The sequence below is a fragment of the Centrocercus urophasianus genome, unplaced genomic scaffold (genome assembly GCF_019232065.1).
Source record: "Centrocercus urophasianus isolate 14NV4802_14NV808 unplaced genomic scaffold, USGS_Curo_1.0 seq_18, whole genome shotgun sequence".
NCBI lineage: Eukaryota > Metazoa > Chordata > Aves > Galliformes > Phasianidae > Centrocercus > Centrocercus urophasianus.
Genome location: NW_024884733.1, coordinates 18,084,599 through 18,106,403, shown reverse-complemented (window position 1 = coordinate 18,106,403; position 21,805 = coordinate 18,084,599). Strand labels below are relative to the sequence as shown.

The 21,805-nt window shown below is 38.3% G+C and overlaps 1 protein-coding gene across 3 annotated transcripts; it reads left to right on the top strand.

Moving 5' to 3' along the window:
- Positions 1–1,430: 1,430 nt before the first annotated feature.
- PTGFR (prostaglandin F receptor) lies at positions 1,431–21,251 on the top strand. Of its 3 annotated transcripts, none has more exons than XM_042819666.1 (3): positions 1,431–1,490; positions 2,542–3,068; positions 19,112–21,251. In XM_042819666.1, the coding sequence occupies exons 2-3, from the start codon at positions 2,601–2,603 to the stop codon at positions 19,415–19,417; spliced, it is 774 nt and encodes a 257-aa protein (XP_042675600.1). In that variant the 5' UTR covers positions 1,431–1,490; positions 2,542–2,600; the 3' UTR covers positions 19,418–21,251. The 3 variants fall into 3 exon arrangements, with proteins under 3 accessions (XP_042675600.1, XP_042675597.1, XP_042675599.1); XM_042819663.1 differs by having other exon boundaries at positions 2,542–3,389; XM_042819665.1 differs by lacking the exon at positions 1,431–1,490 and adding an exon at positions 1,795–2,173 and having other exon boundaries at positions 2,542–3,389.
- The last annotated feature ends 554 nt before the right edge of the window (positions 21,252–21,805 follow it).

The following is a 21,805-nucleotide window of genomic DNA, read 5'->3' as shown; positions in this document are numbered from 1 at the left end:
GCTAAAAAAGAAAGGCATGGCACAAGCTGCTTATAGTTAAAATCTGTCTCCTTTTATTTCTGGAGGAGGAAACATAAATCAATTTTCTCTGAACTTTAATGACAATAATATGTTTTGAGATGTTTTTATATTTTACTGTGTTCTTTAAAAAAAGACTTTTTGGGAAATTATAGATATCAATCAGGAAAAAAATGGTCATTTTTTTTTGTTGTGCGATAAGACGCCTAAATCTGACAAGCAGAAGAAGGTCAGTGCAGAGAACTTCCAATTCTTTTAGTATATGACTTCAGGTACTGTTTGAATGAAGGGATTTAGCTGGCCCGTATTACCTCACTGGTGAATTAGGGAGAGGTGAATTGTATCTACAATACTCAAAACATGAAGGTAAGCAGAACTGTAACGTTAGTGAATTTTAATTTTTAAATTTTCTTTTTAAGTAGTGCTACAAGTAGTATAAATGAATGCTGTCTCTCAATGTAAGCAAATGCAAGTTTTCCATCATCCTTATGACAAATTCTGTAATATTTTACATTTCATTTCAATTTCATTTTATATTTAGGCATATTTCTGTAGTAAGAGTTTTTTTAATAAAAATTCCCACTCAGTCTTGCACACTGGTGGATGAAAGTGAACTAAGAAATTATCTGTAACTTCAACCTGAATATTTGTTGGGATGCCAGGAACATTTTGATCTTTCTGCCTTATTTGTCACAGAACTAGCCCCTCATCTGGCCACATTGTTGTCTTGTTGCTCCAGTGGGGAAATGTCCTACACAACACTGTTAGCACTGAATGATCTGTTAGGTGCAAGGGGTGCATCTAGCGATGTGCACATCTGCATCCCATGCAGCATTCCCTGGGCTGTCCATTCCTGAGCCCCCTCTCCACTGTGAAGGGGTGGTTGGGCAGAAGTGATTAACAGTAAAGTGGCATCTGGCAGTTAAAAGATGCAGGTTCTCAGTTGCCACAAGAGCTGTGCAGTTGCAGATGCAATGCCGTGGGCAGCAGCTCATCCTACCAAGTGATATTGCTGCCTGATGCTGTAGTGCGAAGAGGCAATGTGGCTCTTCCATTACCAGAGATCACCATCTGCACTCAGGCACAGCAAGGCAGCACCTGCTCTGGGCTGGTGTGCGAGGGATGCTCTCCTGCATCTCTCCCTGTTCCGGTCGGGGGGTTCGGTCTCGAGCCATGGAGGTAGGGCCTATGCTCAGCGTCTTCGAGGCCCGAATTGCTGAAGAGGGCTGGGAAAAGGCGACGCTGGGTTGGGGCAGGTGCTGCACGCCCGGTCGGCGGCACCACCGATACCGTTCTCTCCGGGGCCGGCAGCGACGGGCGGAGAGGGAGGCCGGGAGAGAAGGCGGAGGCGGACGGGAGGCGGGCGGCGCCGGGCGGTCGCCGGGGGGAGGCGGTGGCTGCGGACCGGGTGGCGGAGGCCGGCGGGGGACCGCGCTGCTCCGCCGCGCCTCTCCCGGCGCGGCGGAACGGAGGTGAGCGGGGGGCGGCGGTGGCGGAGCGGCGGTGGCACTTGTGCCCGGCGTGGTGGGGCGCTCCGCCCCCGTCGGCGCCGCGCTCTTAAGGGCGCTGCTCGGTTGCGCTTCCCCGCGGCACTGCTGCCCTCCACGTGCCGGGCGCTCGGAGCCGCGCGGTGCCGGAGCTGCCGCGCTGGCAGCCCTGGGCAGGGAGGTGGGGAGTGGGGGGGACGGACGACGGTGCTCGGTTCGGGTTCGTGCCGGCTGCACTCCCCGTCGGCGGTCCTTAACGCTTGTAGTACCGCTGGCGTGGGCTCAGCTGCTTTCATCGGATGTTTCAGTAACCGAGCCACTTCACTCTTTGTGTTATGCGCTGTTAAAGCCTACTGGTTCTTTCTGCATGAGGAGTTTTTGCCATCAGGAATGTCCTCAGATGAGAGATAAAGTGTAGAGTAACTTGCAGAATTGGCTATTCTATAAGTGATCGCTTCAAGTCCAAGTTCAGAAAGGGTACAAATTCTCTGGAGGCTTCACTGCCGGTTGCGTTAAAGCTTTAAAATATCGGCTTGTGAGAGGAGAATGACTTGGAAGATGCTGGGACATTGTTTTGAAAATAAGTGCTTAAAGTGAGGGAAGAAAAACAGTGTGATTATCATCTCAGAGCATTCCCAATCCAGTATTTCATTTTTGACTTCGTTCAGGTTGGTGAATACTTTCATTCTAAGAGTATGTTACAAAAACATTTGTTTATAATATGTAGTTGAACCGCAAGAATATACTTATTTCTCTGATCAGATGTATGTGTACATTACGTATATTATATATTATACTTGCAGAAAGTATCAAGGTACTGTAAAATACCTGTATTAAATAATGCATGCAGATAATTACTTTATCCTGTGGCTGCTGCTCTATAATATGATGCCATATCATAGCACTCAGAGAATAGGAAAATTAGATTTGTACCACAGACAAACATTATGGGATTTCTGCTTCAAATGTCTTTTGAACAATAGTATGCTTTTTGCACTGTTTTTACACTGTATGTCTTATTATTTTTAAATTACAGATGCCTTCTGCTTGCAAGGCTGCTGAAATGTGTTGAGCACTGCCTCTCATCCCCCAACCATGAACAGTTCAAAATCACCAGGGCTGGCTGCATTTGGAATCTTAAAAAACACAACCTGCCACACAGAGAAGAAGATTTCCGTTTTCTTTTCAATAATTTTCATGACAGTGGGAATTTTGTCCAACAGTCTCGCAATAGCAATTCTCATGAAAGCGTATCAGAGATTTAGACAGAAGTCCAAAGCCTCTTTTTTACTTCTTGCTAGTGGCTTGGTCATCACCGATCTCTTTGGCCACCTCATCAACGGAGCCATCGCAGTGTTTGTGTATGCATCGGACAAAGACTGGATTCGGTTTAACCAGTCCAACATTCTTTGCAGTGTTTTTGGCATCTGCATGGTTTTCTTTGGTTTGTGCCCACTTTTCCTGGGCAGTGTGATGGCTGTTGAACGTTGCATTGGAGTCACCAAGCCAATATTTCACTCCACAAAAATGACTTCTAAACATGTGAAAATGATGTTGACTATGGTATGTCTGTTTGCTGTTCTTATAGCTTTGCTGCCTATTCTTAGGTTTAGAGCCTATCAAATTCAAGCATCGAGGACCTGGTGCTTCTATAAAACAGAACATGTTGAGGACTGGGAAGACAGATTTTATCTCTTACTTTTTTCTTGCCTTGGGTTACTGGCCCTTGCTATTTCATTCTTGTGCAATGCTGTCACAGGAATTACCCTCTTAAGGGTCAAATTTAAAAGTCAACAAAGACAAGGCAGATCGCATCATTTTGAAATGATCATTCAGCTCTTGGCTATAATGTGTGTTTCTTGCATTTGCTGGAGTCCATTCCTGGTAAGAGCCTAATGTGTTTGCCAATTTTTAATGCACGTCACTGTATAAAACTTATATTTTTTATCTCCAGGTTTAAAGGTGATTTAGCTGCGACAATAGCTCCAGTCATATTTGAATATATTTATTTTACAGCATGTTGCCTGTGATGTGTGTACATTTGCTGCTATATCAAAATTACTAATTATTCTTTACCTCTAGTCATAAGTGAAGTACACTGAGCAAATAAGATGTATAGGGAATGTGAATACCGGTGCCGTGAAGCAGACAGTGGTAGCAGATGGGTAATGGAATAATTTAAAACAAATATTGACCTCGTTCAAAAATTCACTGAAATCTTGGAGTGGCAATTCTATTTAGTCTGTACTGTGGTTCCTGTCAGTTTTTATTTATGCTAGCCTGTTCTTTGTTATTATTACAGTTTACTGCTACTTGTGAACTATGCTACAGAAGATAACAGTTAAGAACATAAAAATTCTCCATTCCATTAGCAGGGTATTAAGGGCTTTGCTTTAGAGTTATGTAAAAAAAAAAAAAAAAAAAAAAAAAAAAAAAAAAGAATTGGTTAATTTAAAAATTTAGTTTATATATGATTAAGTTTTTTTTTTTATTAAAAAAAAAAAAAAAAAAAAAAAAAAAACAGTTGGCAGTAGGTTAATGTAAAAATTTGGTTCAGACCTGATCAAGCTGTGTTTGTAATCCAGACAGATCTCTAGCAAAGCTGCTCTGTGTGCTCAGGGCTTTCTTAGCTGTGCGGGCTGTAACTCAGGGCTCCGTGCTAGTAAGTGCTGTGACTCTTCCAAAGCAGTCGGTGGTGCTCAGGGTACTGTGTGCTGTCAGTGAATGGTGTCAATGGAAATGGGATTATGATATGGCAAATAATTTGACGGCTCCTGTGTTATGATGGCTTTTTGAAGGTGTTTAATGATGTAAACCCAACTGAAGCTGTTTTAATTTTTAGCTAGGGTGAGAAAGGTTAACCACAATTAATATTGAAGCTTAATTTGTATCCCAGATACAGTGTCTGATAGTTTTTCTCTGACGTGAACAAGGAGTGAATTTGGTTAGAGTTTACAAAAATAGAAATCTAAATCTGAGATCCAGCCATATCTCTCTCATGTTCTCACCAGCTTTGGTATAGTGTGGAGGTACCTGAACTGCTTCTAAATAGGATTCCAACAGCTGCAGCAGCTAGGTATATCTGGCAGATAACAGCCAATTAACCTGCTGCCACAGACATGAGGGAGAATGCAGGGATATGCCTATGCTTTGCTGAAAAGCACAAAAACTGCCACTTGTGTTCAACCACGACAGAATTTCCCCTGCTTCTCTACTGATTTTTCTAGACTTGCTCTACAACATAGTTGAAATTCATGTTAGCTTTTGTCAGTGTCCTGATTGCTGAATATGCAGCGTAAATAGTCATCAGAGCAGTCCAGCAAGCTCATGTAGTGACCTTACTTCCAGTAATTTCCAACACTTAAAAAATTCATTTGGGACAAGACAAAGAATGGTTATCAAGAAAAACAACAGAAAGGGTGGCTTTAATTTTCATGGGTAAACAATAATTTATCCTTCTCTGACATTTATTTTTGTACAAAGTAACTTTCCTTAAAGGCTGCAGTTACTTTGCTTGTCAAAAGAGCCATGGATTTTTCATTTAAAGAGGAGGTGTTTCATTTATCCAGCATTTGAAGGAACACTGAGTTGCAACTATTCTGCTTGCTCTTGGTAGCTTGGGTGATTTCTTATGCTTTTCAATTTTCATTTATGAAACTATTTTTTAAAATGTTGACAATCTTTAATAAAATCACAGAGCTACTTTTCTTATAAATATTGACCGTCATCTAGGCTGTAGTTTACAGTGAATTATTATTCCAGAAGGAATTTTTTTTCATAGTCTTTTTAGAGCATGGTGGTCTCATCAGCTGGTGAGATAGACAGTGACTGATTTCTTCCTTAAATTTGGTATTACTTGGTAGTTTTTGAGAATGTGTTGCATAGGAGGGTAATGCACAAGCAATTCTGGTCTATTCATCAGGTGCTGTATAACTTTCATGGTGCAAATCTCTTATGCTTTCTGTGCATTGCGAGCTCTCAGTGTTTTGCTCCTACATTGCTTGAACTGAGATGCACCAAACTATCACCAAAGTCAGCCCATCAGTATGGAAAAGAATTTTGCACTATGAGCAAATAAATGTGAGAAATGAGAAGTTTAAAAATTCTGTGTAAGAGAGGATTTAGTTCCTGGAAGTAAGTTTCAAGGAAGCGAACAATTAATGGTTAGGCAGAGAGTTTGGGAAGTGCAGCAAGACCTTGGTGTAGACTGAGCTGTTGGGATTGCAGAAACTACATCAGAATTAATTATCTAAATTACCAACTTTCTCTTAGCTTTGAAAGCATTCTGCTCAGAAATCGCCAAGAGAATTGTAAGCACTGTGTTAATGTAGCAAGCTTCACTGAACAGCAGTGAAGCATGCAGATTGAGTGCAGTAAAGTTTTGCTAAGAATGTACTGTTAAAGCGCTGCAACGAAGAGATCCAGAGTTTATTGAGGTGTATGATTTATGGTGAATTGTTGCTTCAAATCTGAAACCTCTCAGGGCCTTTAATTTGTTAAATTAATGGTTTAGATTCCACAGTTTGAGCAGCGTATACCTACAAAAGTTTATTTTGAAATAAATATATTCAGGCATCCATAAATGAAATTATTTGACAAAATATCTAATTATGTTTGTTTTGCATTCATTTGCTTGTTTAATTTTTTCTTAAGATGAAATCTAGAAGTGTTAGTCTTTGAAACTGAGAATTTTGCCTATGCCCTCTGACCTACGGGGTGTATATGATAAAATGTTATTTGAGAGTGACTCACCCCTGTCTAAACCAAAGGAATTAGAAACCAAACAAACATTTTGAAGAGAAGGCAGAGGAAGGTGAGATAGTTTATGCCACATGTGGTTTGCAAATACTGGGGTTGGGATTTATTCAAAGTGATTCACCATCTGACAGGGGTTTATTTTGTTTATTTTTCTTCTATTTTCAATCTAGTCTGGTGTTACGTCAGTCGTCATATATGTGTGGATTGCAAGAGTCTATCCAATATTGTAGTCTGGAACAGATTTACTTTTTGCTGCATTTTCATATATATATATATATATACACACACACACACGTATATGTTTGTTTGTTTGTTTTTTAAGTGGAGTTATGTCACTGTACTTTCTTAAAATCTCCTTTAAATGGCATTAGACCCATCACCCTTCTCAGTGCCCAGTGTGGAAATGAGCTTGCAAAAAACAGGTGTGTATACAAAAAATACATAATATTATAATCTGTCACCACCTCTCTTTTAAGACTCCTGGAGATCTGTAGCATTTTGCAGAAACAGAGCCTGTAGTTTGGCTGGGACTGTTGGACAGGGACTTTCTTCTGAGTTCTTTTGTGAAGCTCTCTTTTATCTTGTTTGCTTCTCAAAAATGGGCAACTCTCAAGTTCTCTGCAACTCTGTAGGAATCCTTCCATAAGAGAGTGAGGGGAAGGAGAAATTTCTCATTTAAGGATTGTTATTCATTAAATTTCTCCGTAATTGTTAATTATAGACAGCAAGGGTTATGTTGGCTGGGAGTTTACAACCTGCTTATTCCTTTGTAGGGAAACATTTATATTCTTTTGAGGAGCTGGAAGGGTGAGGAAACTGACAAAAAAGAGCAAGTGAAATTCATGAGTTTTCCAATAATCTGTGTGGTCAGTGATTCACGGAAGCACATTTATTCTTACAATCCAAATCGTTTTGTGATGGGTAATTCCAGGAATATATGTTCTGAAGATAGTAACATTGACTTCTATGTATAATAACTCATCGTTTTTTATCCTTGCTTGTCTTAGGATATGTGAATTTTGTTGGATAAATTTGGTCCCAAGGGCTTGGATTCTCAAAGCAAATAGCTGAGCTGGAGCATTTTGTGACAAGCACTGCTGATGACATAAATTGTTTTATAAAGTTGGCCTGCCGTGAAACAGCTTGGCTTTGGAGCTATGTTCATTTGAGCAGATCCTCACTTCAGTACATCAGGTTCTCTGTGGCTCAAGGGATAGACACATTTTAAATTCTATTTCTGTGAAAGCAAAGTGAACTTCCTGTAATTATGGACAGGAGGGGTTTATTTCACAGAGAATTTGTCTACAGGAACAAATTATGATATGGAGAAAAGTCTAACCCTTTTCATATGTGAAACACGTCTTAGCATGCAAAAAATACTGTTACGTTTAAATTATTCTTCTCAAGATCTTTTTTCCATACAGTTATCCGAATCCTGTCTCTCTTTCTCTCTCTTTCTCTCTCTTTCTCTCTCTTTCTCTCTCTTTCTCTCACTCTCTTTCTCTCACTCTCTCTCACTCTCTTTCTCTCTTTTTCTTTTTTTTTGGAAAAATTTGAGTTGTTTATTTCATATAATTAAATCCACTTTTGTTCAGCTGTTATTTTTATTACCTAAGTTAATTTCTAGCAGTCACTTCTCATGTCATCCCTTGCCTTTCCAATTTGTTATTCTAATTGTGCCTGAACTCTGACTTGGTGTCCTCTGAATGCAGAGAGGCTCAGTGGTTGCTTTTTGTGCATCTTGGGCTGCACTTAGCTTCCAGATTGTTGAATCAGTCCAATCAGAGTTCCAGTCTTAATGGTCCTCCAGTGGAAACACTACTGGAGGAGGTGAGAAAGGAAAGTGCTGTGTTGAAGGGTGGCTCTTAGTGCAATATCCTTACCCTGGCCTCTGACCCAGTTGTTCCACTGGATATTTCAGGTACTGAGGCAAGCTCACGGTTGGTATGTGATTAAGGAAGTTGGTGGATTGCAGGTTTACAGTAACTAAATTCTAGGCCATGTTGTTGCATATAATAGAAGGCACTTTTCTGTAGCAGGCAATCCTCTGTGAATGTCATTTTCATGTTTCTGTATGTGTACTCACATGTATACATGAACAACAACACTTTGCCAGGAGTTTATACCCAAGTTGCACTTGAAGAGTCTCAACATATTCTTTTATAAGCTGTCTGATTTTCCTTTGTTCTAATGTATGCTTATAGGAGCAAGGGGGATCATTTATATGGGCTCATTGCTTTTTTAGCACTGTTTGTTTGCCTTCAAGTTTTGTTGGCTACTAAAGAACTTAAGTTACTTAAAAGTTTCTCTTGTGCTCTCTGGCTGGTGATTTTCATAGTTGAAAAATGCAGCTGGCATAAGTCCCAGGATGCTAGTCCACATCTCACCAGTGGGGCCCTTGTAGTTGAATGCAGGGCAGCCTCTGGGCTCTCCTGGGTGACTCCTTGGCCACAGCCACTGCTAATGCCACTGCCCGTCAAAGCTGCAGCCTGCATGATCTTGCTTGCTTCACAGACATGTTAGAATCGTGGAATTACTTAGGTTGGAAGGGATCTTAAAGACCTACTCCAACCCCCTGCCGTGGGCTGGGTGCCCCCCACAAGATCAGGCTGCCCAGTACCCTATCCAGCCTGGTCTTGGGCACCTCCAGGGATGGGGAACCCAAAATTGACACTCAGGGTTGCATTGCTGAAGTGTTGCTATACCATTCCTAACGTTCACTGTAGGCTGAAATAAATTGCAGACTTTAGAGATTAATGAGATTGAAAAGAACACTGATGCTCCAACGAGTAAGTCCACCTAAAATAATATTGAATTTCAAAGACACTCTTAGTGTTCAAAATCATTCTGTTCATGTTTTCACCTTTTGCAGTTTGTAGAGCTCTTAATGTCTTTGCCTTTCTGAGAAATATGATTCATTTTTTAAAAATGTTTTTTACTGTGGGCCAGGACTTAGTTTATCATAGACTACTTAGAAAGTCTCTATTAAATGTGGCTGTTTGTAATGCAAATGTAAATGTTTGCCTCCCTCTCACAGAAGGCAGGCAGTTGAGCAGTTCTTCACAGTAAAGAAGAAATGAACAGTAGTCAACATGTTGTCCTGCGGTAGGGATGGGAACCAGGAAGGAAAGAAGATCTGAGGCTGACAGGTTGTCCTCTATCAGTAAAGACTGGAAGAAGCATAATTACAGTTATTTATGTTTACGTGTGCTGTTTAGAAAAACTTATGTAAAGCCTTTTTCTGAAAACGCAGTGCCATCAGGATGCATTGACTTTACTTTGCTTTGGGTAGATTAAGAGGCAGAATTTCAACCATGTGAAAACACTGCATTTTCAAAATAATGTGCTACTTCACTTTTCTTTCAAAATTGCTTGCCACTTGATTTTTAAATTTGAATTTTAACTATTAAATTAAGCCATGATAGTCTATAAATTGAAACAATATTTAATTCCAGATAGATGTCAGTGGCTATCACAGAAAATTTTGATTATTTTTTTTTTCAGTTTTGAAGTTACCATTTGTATTCTGAAAACCTAAACTAAGTTACACTCTTTAACCTCCTCTCCTTTGTTCAATTGGCATGCTGTGATAGATACAGAAAGATATAGAGGTGCTTTCCAATTTTGCTTGATAGGAGTGGACTCTCCCTGTTTCTTAGGTATGACACTTATTCGGGCCTTTTTTGCTTGAAAATATCGTGCAGTGCATAACCGTTTTTGGAAAATGTCATACACTGCATAACCATTTTTGGATTGTTATTTTAGGAAAGATCTTTTTTCTGTCTATCAGAAGCCTTTAAATGGTAAACTTCTCATGGAAAAGTCTCACGGACAAATACACCCACATGGAGTAACTCCAGAAACTTACCAGGTTTTACAGGACAGACTTCTGTGTGGAATACACGTTCATATATTTTGTAAGATAATCACTGTGCTATTATGGTGTTAATTCTTATTTATGATCTCTATGAAAAATACTACTTTTTAGCAGAAGTTACTTATCTCAGTAGTGCAGAATCTGTTAGTGTCTGAGAGAATACTTTGGTTTCACCTCTGGGAAATAGTCTGTTTAAAGTAGAGCAATTCTAATTCAGTTCTTTTCATTCTTGTTTCATCTGCTTTTAAGACTTAAACTTTACATTTAAATAATCAGGAATTGAGGAATTACAGCTGTTTGCTTGGGTTATAAACTCCTGCAGGAAGGAGAGGTTCTGCTTATTGTGTGCGTGTGCAGTGTGGAGCAGAACAGGAGCACATCACCATACTGGCATCTGTGAATGTTGCTCTTAGAAATCATAATGATCAGGTAGCAGAACATTGCCAAAATGACATTACACAACAGTTATGGTGAATTTTTGGTAAATGCAGTTTATTTTTTTCAGATTCATTCTCGTATTGGATGAGATTAAATAGCTGAGGAGAACCTGAGTTGTGCTGTAGGCACACCCCCTCTTGCTGAAGGATACTTCTTACCTGCTACAGACAGAGCAGGAGAGAGGTGGAGAATAAGCTTTTTCTTAGGAGCTCCTCTTAATGAGCTGTGTGAAGACCTGTGTGTGTCAAACTGCAGGTTTCAGCATCGGAACTGTTTCTGCATGATTGCCTATAGGAAGCTGAATAGTGCCTCAATACTAAACTGCCAGAAACCAAGAATTACATTCTCATTGGAGAACAAGAAGTTAATGTGTGATCTTCAACTTGCCATCTCAGACCTGTGTGCTGCCAGCACTCCCATCTTCCTGACTGCATGAAATTGTGTTAAAACAGTCCATACAGGTGATAGCAATTTGTTGTATGATCTACAGTGTGTTAGTGTGGTAGTGTATTAGAAATAAAAGCGAATCTATGTAATAGTCACTTAAGTTTACCAGAAGTGTGGGTTTGCAGAAGCACTAAGAAATAAATCAGTCTTAAGTGGAGATCTGATTTTTAGTTTCTTCTCTACCTAAAAGGTCATCCAACTGCATAGCAGTCCCCTCTAATTTATTTGCTAACCTCAGAAATAAAAATATTTTAAATTAAATATTCCAATTTTGTAAATGTAATTTAAATTTATTAACTCTGGTAGTTCAGTTCGTAGCTTCTGAGTACACTTCTCCCACGTGATATATAGAATAAGTTACTTTAGTAAGGGAATGCTTCACACCTTCCTTTTCCTCCAGCCAGATCTGTAAATACAGCAAATCAGATAACATGAAGTAACTGGTATTTCTGTCCATATTTTCCATATTTAAAAATGTTCTCATTTTTCTTTACTATATAATTGTATGTATGATGAACATAAACACACGTAAAATATGACTACAAATTAACTTTTTTTTTTCCTATGCTCAAGTAATCAGGGCTATGGTTTCTCAGAACATTAAATAGGAGGTCTGACCCCTTCGATAGATAATAGGTTCATCACTTTTTTTAGATCTGTCATTACTTTAGGCCTTGTGGGCCTGTTGCACATCAATGCCATCTGCATTCTAGAAGAGATGAAGAGGCTACTATGTGGCATGACATACTCAGAGTGGAATTCTTCTCCCTTTTTTTCCTGCTTCTACTCTGTATGGGTATCTGTTACTTCAGCTGTATCTGCCTTGAAAGCCTGCATATATGTGCCATTCCTCTGAAGTTAAGGAGTGATAACTGCAAGAAATCCTTGGAGAATTCAGCCTAGATTTATCAAATCTGAGAGAATGACAAACATGACAACCTGACAAGCAATTCCTGCAGCTTTTATAGGATCACATTTTTCTGCTCTTCAAGAAGTGAGAGGTTTGCCTCTGGTTGGTAGTAGGTGCTGAATCTATATTGCATCTTTCCTCATATGTGTAAATCCAGTCAAGGATAACTTTAGTAATGAAGCAGCATGAATGTGATGGTAATTGGAAAGGCAGTCTATTTCTAAGGCATTCATTTGATCTCTTGCATAACAGTAAATGCTGAGTTTGTTGTATAGTTATGGACCTTTGCAGCTCCTTTGTCCTCTTCCAGATTGTCTGTATATAGTCTGTTTTTTCTTCATTCTCATAGTTGTTTCACTCCTCCCAGTATTGTGTGTTTCTTGTGATTCTTTATTTGGGCATTTGTATTAGTCAGTGAAGTTATATTGCTTCTGTGTAAATCAGTGAGAGTATTTATTTAATCAATTAAAGATGTGATTATTTTCCAAGTGACTGTGAAAGTATGCAAGCAAATCCAATACAAAAGAAGTGATATACTAGTTCCTGGCTATGAAGGTTTTCCCAGCTGTCTCTCTTGGAAGAGGGGATGGATCCTGAATATGTATAGCTCATACATCTTTAAACATTTACTTTGCTATATTGTGTTTCTCAGGATGATCCTTATAAATACTCTATTGTTTTCTGGTCCTGAGAGATCTCACAGATGTTCTTAAAGTTTCAGCATTGGGTAAAAAATATTTTCATTTTATCTCTAAAATTAATTTTCCATGCAAAAGATTTTTGCTGTATGCCTTGTTAGGCAGCAACACAGTCTATGCATTTTCAGTATGAAGTGAGTCATCTACTGTTTTCAATGCTAAACTCTTCTCTATCTGTATCCATTGTTCTTTCAGTTCAAGTAAGTTAATCAATTAAGCTGCTAGAGTAATTATATTGTCAGTTAGCTGAACAAAAGTATGGGTAATTTTGAGGGAGAGAAGAGAAGGGAAAAAAGACCATCAGTCTAAAATTGAAAAAATCTGGATTCTTTTGAAGAAACAAAGAGAAACAACCTGGAATGTTTTGTTCAAGGCCAAGATGAATATAGGTTATTGTAGGTACTCTTCAAGTGGAAAGCTGACAGAAAATAAAATCTCTGGTTTTAGTTTTAGCTAGTGTTTGCTAGTATGTGCACACCAAAAACATTGCATTTCTGCCTTACAGAGAGCATGATAATGCCAGAGGCAGTAAAGATATAAATGGTGAGTATAAAGTTATGGTACTCTACATTTTATTCAGTAATTTTGATAAATTCTTGCATACATAAAAATGTCATTTCAAATGATGCTTCTAAATGTTTGTTCAGAAAGTATATTGCCATGCATAAATATTTTGCCTGGAGCTGTAAAAACACAGATGGTGAAAATATCCCCCTAGCTCTTGTGGCACAGTAATAGAGCGCAATAGACTGTAAGTCCTCTGCAGACCTGAGCCTGCTTGAGGAGAGCAGAAAGCCAAGAACAGCTGATTGGCCTCAGTGAGGAGTAGTTATCAGGCAAGGTCAGGTGGTGCCTGTATGCTGCCAGGCTGCGGTCCTTTGGTGTTTAGTTGCGGTGAGGTCAGACCTACCAATTTTCAAGGGTGGTTTTGATCTTGCGAGAAGAAGAGATGCTCACATTCATGAGGCAGTGTCATTGGCTTTTGAAGAATTACCTGATTATATAGGATCAACTGAGTTTGAGAAAGAAAGATTTGAAATTATGTTCACAGGCTTCATACAAAATGTTGCATTATGTTTTGCAGAATGACAGAATCGTAGGGATTGGAAGGGATCTCTGAAGATAACCTAATCCATCCCCCACTGCTGAAGCAGGTTCTGAGCTCTGAGTGTATTTTCCTTTACAATACCTAAAAGGCTTACATAGCTCTGTGCTGGAGATGGTAAATATATGGAGCACATGGAGGCTAAATAAGCAGCCACAGATGGTTTTGCAACTTTAGCTACCTCTGGTCCAAATCTTTTCAGGTTGTGTCCTGTCTTTCCCACAGAGGATTGTGACACTAGCAGGGAAGATGTCTTGGACTGAGTTTAACGGAATACTAAATAAATAGGAATTGTTAAGGATGTATAACATGGCAGGTAGTTGTCACCTTTCTTGATTTATGTGTGATAGATTGGAACTTGATTTCAAGAAGCAGACACAGATTTTCCCTGAGCTGAATAGTGAGCCAGTGGATCCATTATTAATTGAAAATGGCAAATTTTTTTTTTACAGAATAAATGGCAGAAAAGGAGAATCCCTTATTTAACTTCTGCTTGTGAAGAGCTGAGTCTGCAAAACTTTACACATGGAGGCAAAAATAAAATGAAGCATACACAGCTTTGTTGCAACAAATACTCAGTTGATATACTGCAGTATTTATGAAACTGTGTATGCAATCTGCTGTCAATGTTTCTTCCTGTTTTTAGGTGATACAAAGTTGTACATCAAATGTACATGGAATTTTGATTTCCAACTCTCTCTCTTCCTCTCCTTTGCGTTTATTTTCTTAGTTTGTCTTTAGAGAATATTATAGAGAATATTATAAATTATTGTCTTCTAATCAGATCTTACCTACAGCAAACTGCAACTTCTTTGAAGTGCACTTGAACAATGGCAGTTTCAAAAACTTCCAGAAGTTTTTAAAAAATGAAATAGATATGTATTTTTTGTATCCATAGAGAGCATGGAATGCTACCCTGTGTCCAGTGTGGTTTAGAAGGAGGGGATTTGCATGTTGGATTCAACATAGGCATCCATGACAGTGACAAAATATAACAACTCTGCAAGTACTGGAAAAAGCATGGACTTACCTTGATGGAAATTCTCATAAATTCTTTCAATGGAATCCTAAAAAAGAAGTTTGAGAAGGTCTGTGAGGCTCCTACAAAGAAATGGAGACTAAAGGTTGACCTGCAGCGGGAGAGAATTTCTGATATTTGTTTGCAAACAACAGAATTTGCCTGTCTGCTCTTTCCATACCAATCTTTTGGTGATGGGCTTTTTATCTGGTTTCCTGAAGGATAAGGATAGAACTTGTTTTTAGAGTTTACAAGCTGAAATGCATCAAAGTAATACTAAAGTTTGCCTTATTTCCTAACTAGCTTTAGAGTCTGCTTCTTGTTTTGACTGACTGTCCTTCAGGCTTAACAGGAATGCAACTGATCAGCACTGCCATTTAGCTTGTTAGTTATTCTCATCTAATTGAGATCCAATTGGAAGGGAAATTAAAGACATGCTGTTTATATTTGGAGAGTGGTGTGAAGCTCTGGAGCTAGCTGCTTTTTTTGTTTTGTTTTGTTTTGTTTTTTTTCTTTCCATTTTCTTGCACTGAACTCTGTGCTAAGGAAAATGACAATTCTCTAATGCTAAATGAAAGATGCAGTTGCAGAAGTCAACAATTTGAAAATGTTTTAAAACTTTTTCATGTGACATTTTGGATTTTGAAAAGTAAGCTTTGTTTGTAGTGAAACCTAAAATTGGAAAAAATAATGGAGAAGTTTAATGCATTGTGTCAAGTTTGTGCTTGACACAAGTTTGGACTTGTGTGTATTTATTTTGGGGGTACAGGGAGCTCTTTGGTCGTAATTCAAACCAGTACATGAGTCAGAGAAACTTTGTTTAAAAAGTCAGTGTTTTTAACTAATGCTTTTAGAGTTATTTTCCTAAAGAACATTTGAATTGTATTGGTTATATCAAGTAAGACTTCCATTTTTTCAAAAGCCAGGGAGACATATTACAGCTGTATCCATATAAGCATTGTGTAACTCAGCAAAATACTTTCTGGATTTTCATACTACTAAATATGTTAGAAAATGTCATGAGTTACATTTCTTATTTACCAGCTGGGGATTCATTTTTTGAGTCATGCTGCTGAATTTGAATGGCTGTTAAAATAAGTTGTATAGGTCAAACCAGATAGGATACAGTCATAGAATCATCAAGGTTTGGAAAAGAGCTACAAGATCATCCAGTCCAATCATGTTGCATTTCCCTCTTCCTTCCTGGCTACAGGCAAGAGAATTCCTTCCTTAATCATATTAACCTGATAGTCCTGCAGGAAAAGAAAAAAGCACATTGTTCTTTAAATTGGTTTCTCAGCTTGGACCTAATTATTGAGCAGTATTAGCCAAACAAGAAAAAAACTGACACTTCTGTGCCTTCAGAGAAGGTCTTGCTCCCCTAAGTAATCACTGTAGCAATCTCTGGAGACTTCTGCCAGTTGTGACATGACTTTCTCATACCTATGTAGCAAAAACAGACTGAGGTTTTGATTCATCTGAGAACTTTAAGGGATGGTAGTGCATGAGGCCTTCTAACTGTTTATGATTTCAAAATGATTTGAATTTAAAATTGAATAAGGATGAATATTAAAGTGTGGTAGTAATGATTTATAATGAACTCAGTCTATGTTCTTCTCTTTGTCCTCTGTTGGTGTGCTATTGGTTTCATATGCCTGAAGCCTTCTTACTTGTTGTCTTATGTACAAAAGAGCTCCCTGAGCAGTGCAGACTGTTTAGAGAAGTGGATTTATTTCAGTTTATATCCAGAGATGAAATGGTGGAGCCATCTCTGTCACTGCTGCTATTCTGTGTTTTAGGATAAAAATGCTCAGCTGGACTGGGAATCTTGCTCTAGGCCTATATAGAATTCTCAGCCTCACAGATCTTCAAAAAATTGGTATATCGCTTTATGATGGCGTTAGTTATCCCTCCTCTCCCCCCTTCCCCCCCCCCCCAGATAGTTTCTTATTAGTTTCTTATTTTTGAATAATACTCCTAAATAATTTAAGAAAATTCTTATTTTGTGAAACACAATCTGTAGATAACATTTTATCTCAATACTTCCAATAGTGGGATTCACAGCTGACTTGCTTAAGCATTTGTCTACATGCACAAGCTGTACCTTCTATTTGCTACTTGTATTCAAATGCATTATTCTATGTACATCCAGTGTTCATAAGACATAACTTAAATGTCCCAAATGAAGATTATGCAAATATCAAAATCTGTAAAATTATGTATCAGGTTTCCTGATCGTTAGATAGTGTTTTAAGGACAGCCATTGTCCAGACAGAATTACTTAGTGTTCAGGTAGCAAGTTGAACAACAAATAAGTTTATTCACTTAGAAGTTATTAATACTAAATAGAAAGGAATCTCAGGTTTGCTAGACATGTAAGAAAATGATATTTTTTCAAAATGCAGATACAGCTACTCTTCTTAAGTAACAACCTCTGCTGCCTTTTACTCTGGGGATAGAATTCATTTGGATTTGGCATTTATTAACTTTGCAGAATAAGAGAGAAGAACAAATGGAATTGTGAAGTACACACAGAAACATCAAGAAGCAAATTAGGAAGCTGTATATCTGTATTAAGCCAAACATGCTATATATCAGATAAGAATGTTAGTCTGAACTATGTTGTGTTGTCCTTTGCTGCCTGTTCTACTTACATGAATAAGGAGTACTCCATCTGAATTTGGCTTGTACTGGACCTCTAATAAATAAAATGTTGGACTGTCTTGAGAAAACGTCCAGTGCAAAAGTCAAAGGACTTGTCTAAGTTTGGGTGGGCTGCTGATGTCAGAAAGGAATGCACCCAACAGTTGTGGGGTGAAAGGCAGATTCAGTAAACTGACTTGTAGTTATTTGTGTTGGCATGGTGCTCAGACATTCCTCCCCCTCCACTCACTGGTTCCCAGCTGTGCTTCTGCCAGTCTTACCAGCTTCCCTAGGAATGTTCCTGTGGGCTCTCCTCTCTGCTCCCACAGTTGTCCATGCAGAAACTCTTAACCAAATGCCTCAATCAAGTACAGTCTCCTTTTATGCATTCACTCTGTTTTGCATGGAAATTTATCCCCAGGTGTGGTGACCTGCAAGATGGAGACCGGGCCTAGCAGTACTTGGAATTATCTTGAAGAAGTAAAATGGCTGTGCTAGAATCTTGACCAGTAGCTTTTTTCTCTTTTTTTTTTTTTTTTTTTTAAGTTTTGTTTGTTTACGATGTATCTTTGTGAAAATAGGACTCTGCGCTTGTACAGACTGACCCTACCTCTCATCGCTCAATAAATCAGTGTACTCATAGCATCAGTTGCAAAATATCTTGTTTCTTAGTTACTTAACTGTATCACTTTAAATGCTTTGGAACTGAAAGCTGAACAGTGTTTCATCCCACTACCAAAAAAGTCTTCATGTGCTTTTAACATTAATAATAGAGAGAGATAATTTACTATCCTCTGTCACATTCCTGGCTTTACACAGTTGGGCTTTCTTCACACAGGAACTCAGGTTACAAAACCTCAGTGGCGGAAAGCCTACAGAGGTCTCTACAGGGCAGGAACTCCAACACTGTATGTTTCAGCTGGGCTGGTGATTCAACGCTTAGGCTGCAGCCCTGCAAGGCTGGAGGCCAGCCACATCTTATTGAGCTGTGTTGGGCTTGTGTGCCCATTGAGCGTCCTCTGCCAGAAGTAATCCTGCTGTGCTGGACTGAGAAACTAAATGGTAGTGGGTGGCTGTCCATGTGCAGCATTTCCTTCGTCCTTGCAGGTAAAGAAGACCCTCAGCAGCTGTGCTGGCAAGAGGAAGGATATTGGTGGCCTGTGTCACTATGGTTTAAATTTTCCTAGAAACTTAACCTCTAATTATCTTATATCTCTAGGGTAAATAAATCATATTCTGTTGCATTCATTGCGATGAAATCAATGTGCTGTGTTCTTTATGCAGACTTTCACTTTGAAGGTATGAAAAAGTAAATACTCTTTGTAAAAGTGTTTTGTTCTAATGATGCCCTCTATCCTTTAAAAAGTGCAGCTCTGGAATAGTCTTGTCATGCCTTGTTGGCTTAGGTTCTGGTTAATTTTTTACTCCTTGCTCAAGTCAATTTCTGTTTTTGGAGGCTCTTCTCTGTCTGGTCACTGTCATCCATTTAAGTTTCAGCAGTAGTTCAGCAGAAATGCGTATTCATCCTATTTAAGACATGAAAGAATTTATAGAACAATAACTGTTACATGCACGAAAATATTAACTTTGTAATGGAGATACACTGATGCTTTGAAGACGTAATGCTTAATGATACTGTTGAAAATTTCACTCATGTATATCCTCACTTGCTGTATTTTTTGATGCATAATTTTAAAATGTTCAATTTTCAGGTGTCAATGGCCAGAATTGGGATAAATGCAAGTCATTCAAAGGAGAACTGTGAAACAATACTTTTCGCTCTCAGAATGGCAACATGGAATCAGATTTTAGATCCCTGGGTGTATATTCTTCTCCGGAAAGCCGTACTTAAAAACCTGTACAAGATCACAAGGGGATGTTGTGGCATGCACATCATAAACTTACACATGTGGGAACTCAGCTCCATCAAGAATTCTTTAAAGGTTGCAGCAATATCTGAGTCACCAGTAAGTTCCAAACAAATAAATCTACAGCCGCTCAGCTCAACAGGGCAATAAAATCAGACACAGCGTATGAAGAGATGATGGAAGCAATGCTCATAGACGGGCAATACTTCACAATGAATTCTAAGGCTCAGTGGCTTGGCATTTGTTTTAAATTGTGAATGATTTTCTCCTGTTGCTTATCAGTTTGATACTGCTACTCCAGAAGATGCATTTGAATGTTTTAATTCACTTTAGTGTATATCCCTGCCAAATATGGCTGTAGAATGATTAATCTTTGTAGATTTCTCCTAAATACTAAAGAGAACAGGGTTCCAAATCCTTTACCTAAGCAGGATTCTTAAAAAAAACCATACAGGTGGGAAAATGATCTCTAGTTTCTTTAAAAGGGGTAGCTGCATCTATCAATGATACTTACAAAGCCTTTTCCAAAGTCATTGCTTCCTATGATAAAATCCACCATCCTTTCCCTGAGGGTGTTCTTTGCTTCTAGGCAATTCATTTTCCCATTGGATGTATAAAAGATGTTTTGTCTGTGGCTAACTTACTAAATAATCTAGTTTGTTTGGTTCATTGACTTGAATTCTCAGTTAATTACTGCATGAATTTTTGGGAGAGCTGCAAACTTCATCAGCATATATGTCCCTTCCAATCTCTGATAAAATAGGTTCCCTATGGGAACGCAGTTAGAAGCAAATGAGCTCAGCTTGCTTACAGTTACATTCTAGACCTATTGGTGAGTTGTTAGTCTTTTCAGTAAGTTTTATTGAAATGAACAGACATAAAGTTGTGGTTAGTCTGTATAAAGAGTACGGCTTATTTTATTTTTTATTTCCACACTGAAGAAAATTCCTTGAAGGGTTTTTCTAGTTAATAAACAGAAACAGTCATAAGGTACCTGTGCTCAACTTGTAAAAGGTTGCACAGGTCTCACGTATAACAGTTGGGTAGGGAGATGCACTGTGTGTGTGGTTTTTATTTGTGAAAACAAACTGCATACTTGATGTTGGCAGCATCCATGTCTGAAGTGCTGAGTACATGCAGTATATCTGAAGGTGTCTGAAAATTTCAAGGACTTTATACAGGAGGCCCTTCACCTCTATTGCTGCTAAAAGAAGCATTGGCTTTTGTGAATGTACTTTGTTTAGAAGCAAAAATGAGAGTATCAGACTTCGTAACAGAAGGATTATTTTAAAATATAATTATTTTATTTTTACCTATTTAACTTCAAATTATGAGTGAAAGGTTAGTACATTTGGACTAAATAGTTGAAAATTGATTCACTGGGAAGGCAGTCTGAGAAACCAAAACTTTTCTCAAAGTACCAATTCATGTTAAAATGTTCTCACAGTTTGAGTTGAAAAATAAAAGAACTCAAGAAGTTTAAATATTTCAATTTTTTGTTTTAAAATGGCTAGAAAATTAATGGGTTAAATAAGCTTATAATGAAATGAAATGCTTTCATTTACCCTGAGGATTTTTTCTGCCAATCACAGAAACTACAAAATGTGTACATATTTGATGCTGGTATAAGCTCAGCACTGTAACTACTTCTGACTTCCACAGAAATCTGGGAACATTTAGTCAGTACTCAGTTTGGCCTTTTCATTTTGTAGAATGTGGTGCCAGTGTATCTGTTGACATAACTTATTTGTTCTCGTTTTAGCAGCTGCAGAAAAATGTTGGTCTGTAAATTGTTGAGGTGTTTGATCAGTGAATGAAGCTCATCAATGTTTCATTTTGTTATGTGAGTAAATGTAGCTTGTGTAGTTCATACTGGTCGACTTGTAAAACAGGAGAAGTTTATATGTATATGTGATCTCTAATATTTTGTGAACTATTGCAACTATTGTAAATTGCAGAACTTCATTAAAGTTATCAAACCATGTCTTGAGAGTTATGATATTTTTGTATGACAGAAGGGAACCTAAGTTGCTAAAGTAAGCCTTATTACAACCTCAATGAATTCAAACTGATCAGTGCCATTTAGAACCATGACAGCAGTGTGAAGGTAGTAAGGAGGACAATGAGGATACAAATAATAGGTCTGAATGTTCAGAGCCCTATGTAATCAGCGGTCTAAGGCAGACAAGGTCAAGTTCTGATGATCCATGCTTAGAAAATGCAAGTGGAAGTGTTTGTATTCAAATAGCTGCCAACATGTTACACAAATACTGATTAGTTTCACATGCACTGCAAGTCCTGAAAAAAAAATACGTTCATTTTGCTATTACTATTTTGTTTTGTCCATTGGCAGCTCAGGATGCAGCCACCCATGAGTCTGTTACCTTTGAAAGTGATTTGATTACCATTGTGTTTGGTCTCAGAGAAGATGTGCTGTGTTGTATGACTTGCAAATTATATGTTTCATAGAATATAAGATTATAGAAAAAAAAAACAACAACAAAAACCAGGACACCTTCCCAGTAGGATCCAAGCATG

What these genes read in the sequence shown, in the direction of transcription:
- PTGFR (XM_042819663.1), top strand. Translation starts at nt 2,601, where the DNA reads ATGAACAGTTCAAAATCACCAGGGCTGGCTGCATTTGGAATCTTAAAA. An exon ending in TTTGCTGGAGTCCATTCCTG is followed by an intron (nt 3,390 to 19,111) that starts GTAAGAGCCTAA and finishes TTCAATTTTCAG; the next exon opens with GTGTCAATGGCCAGAATTGG.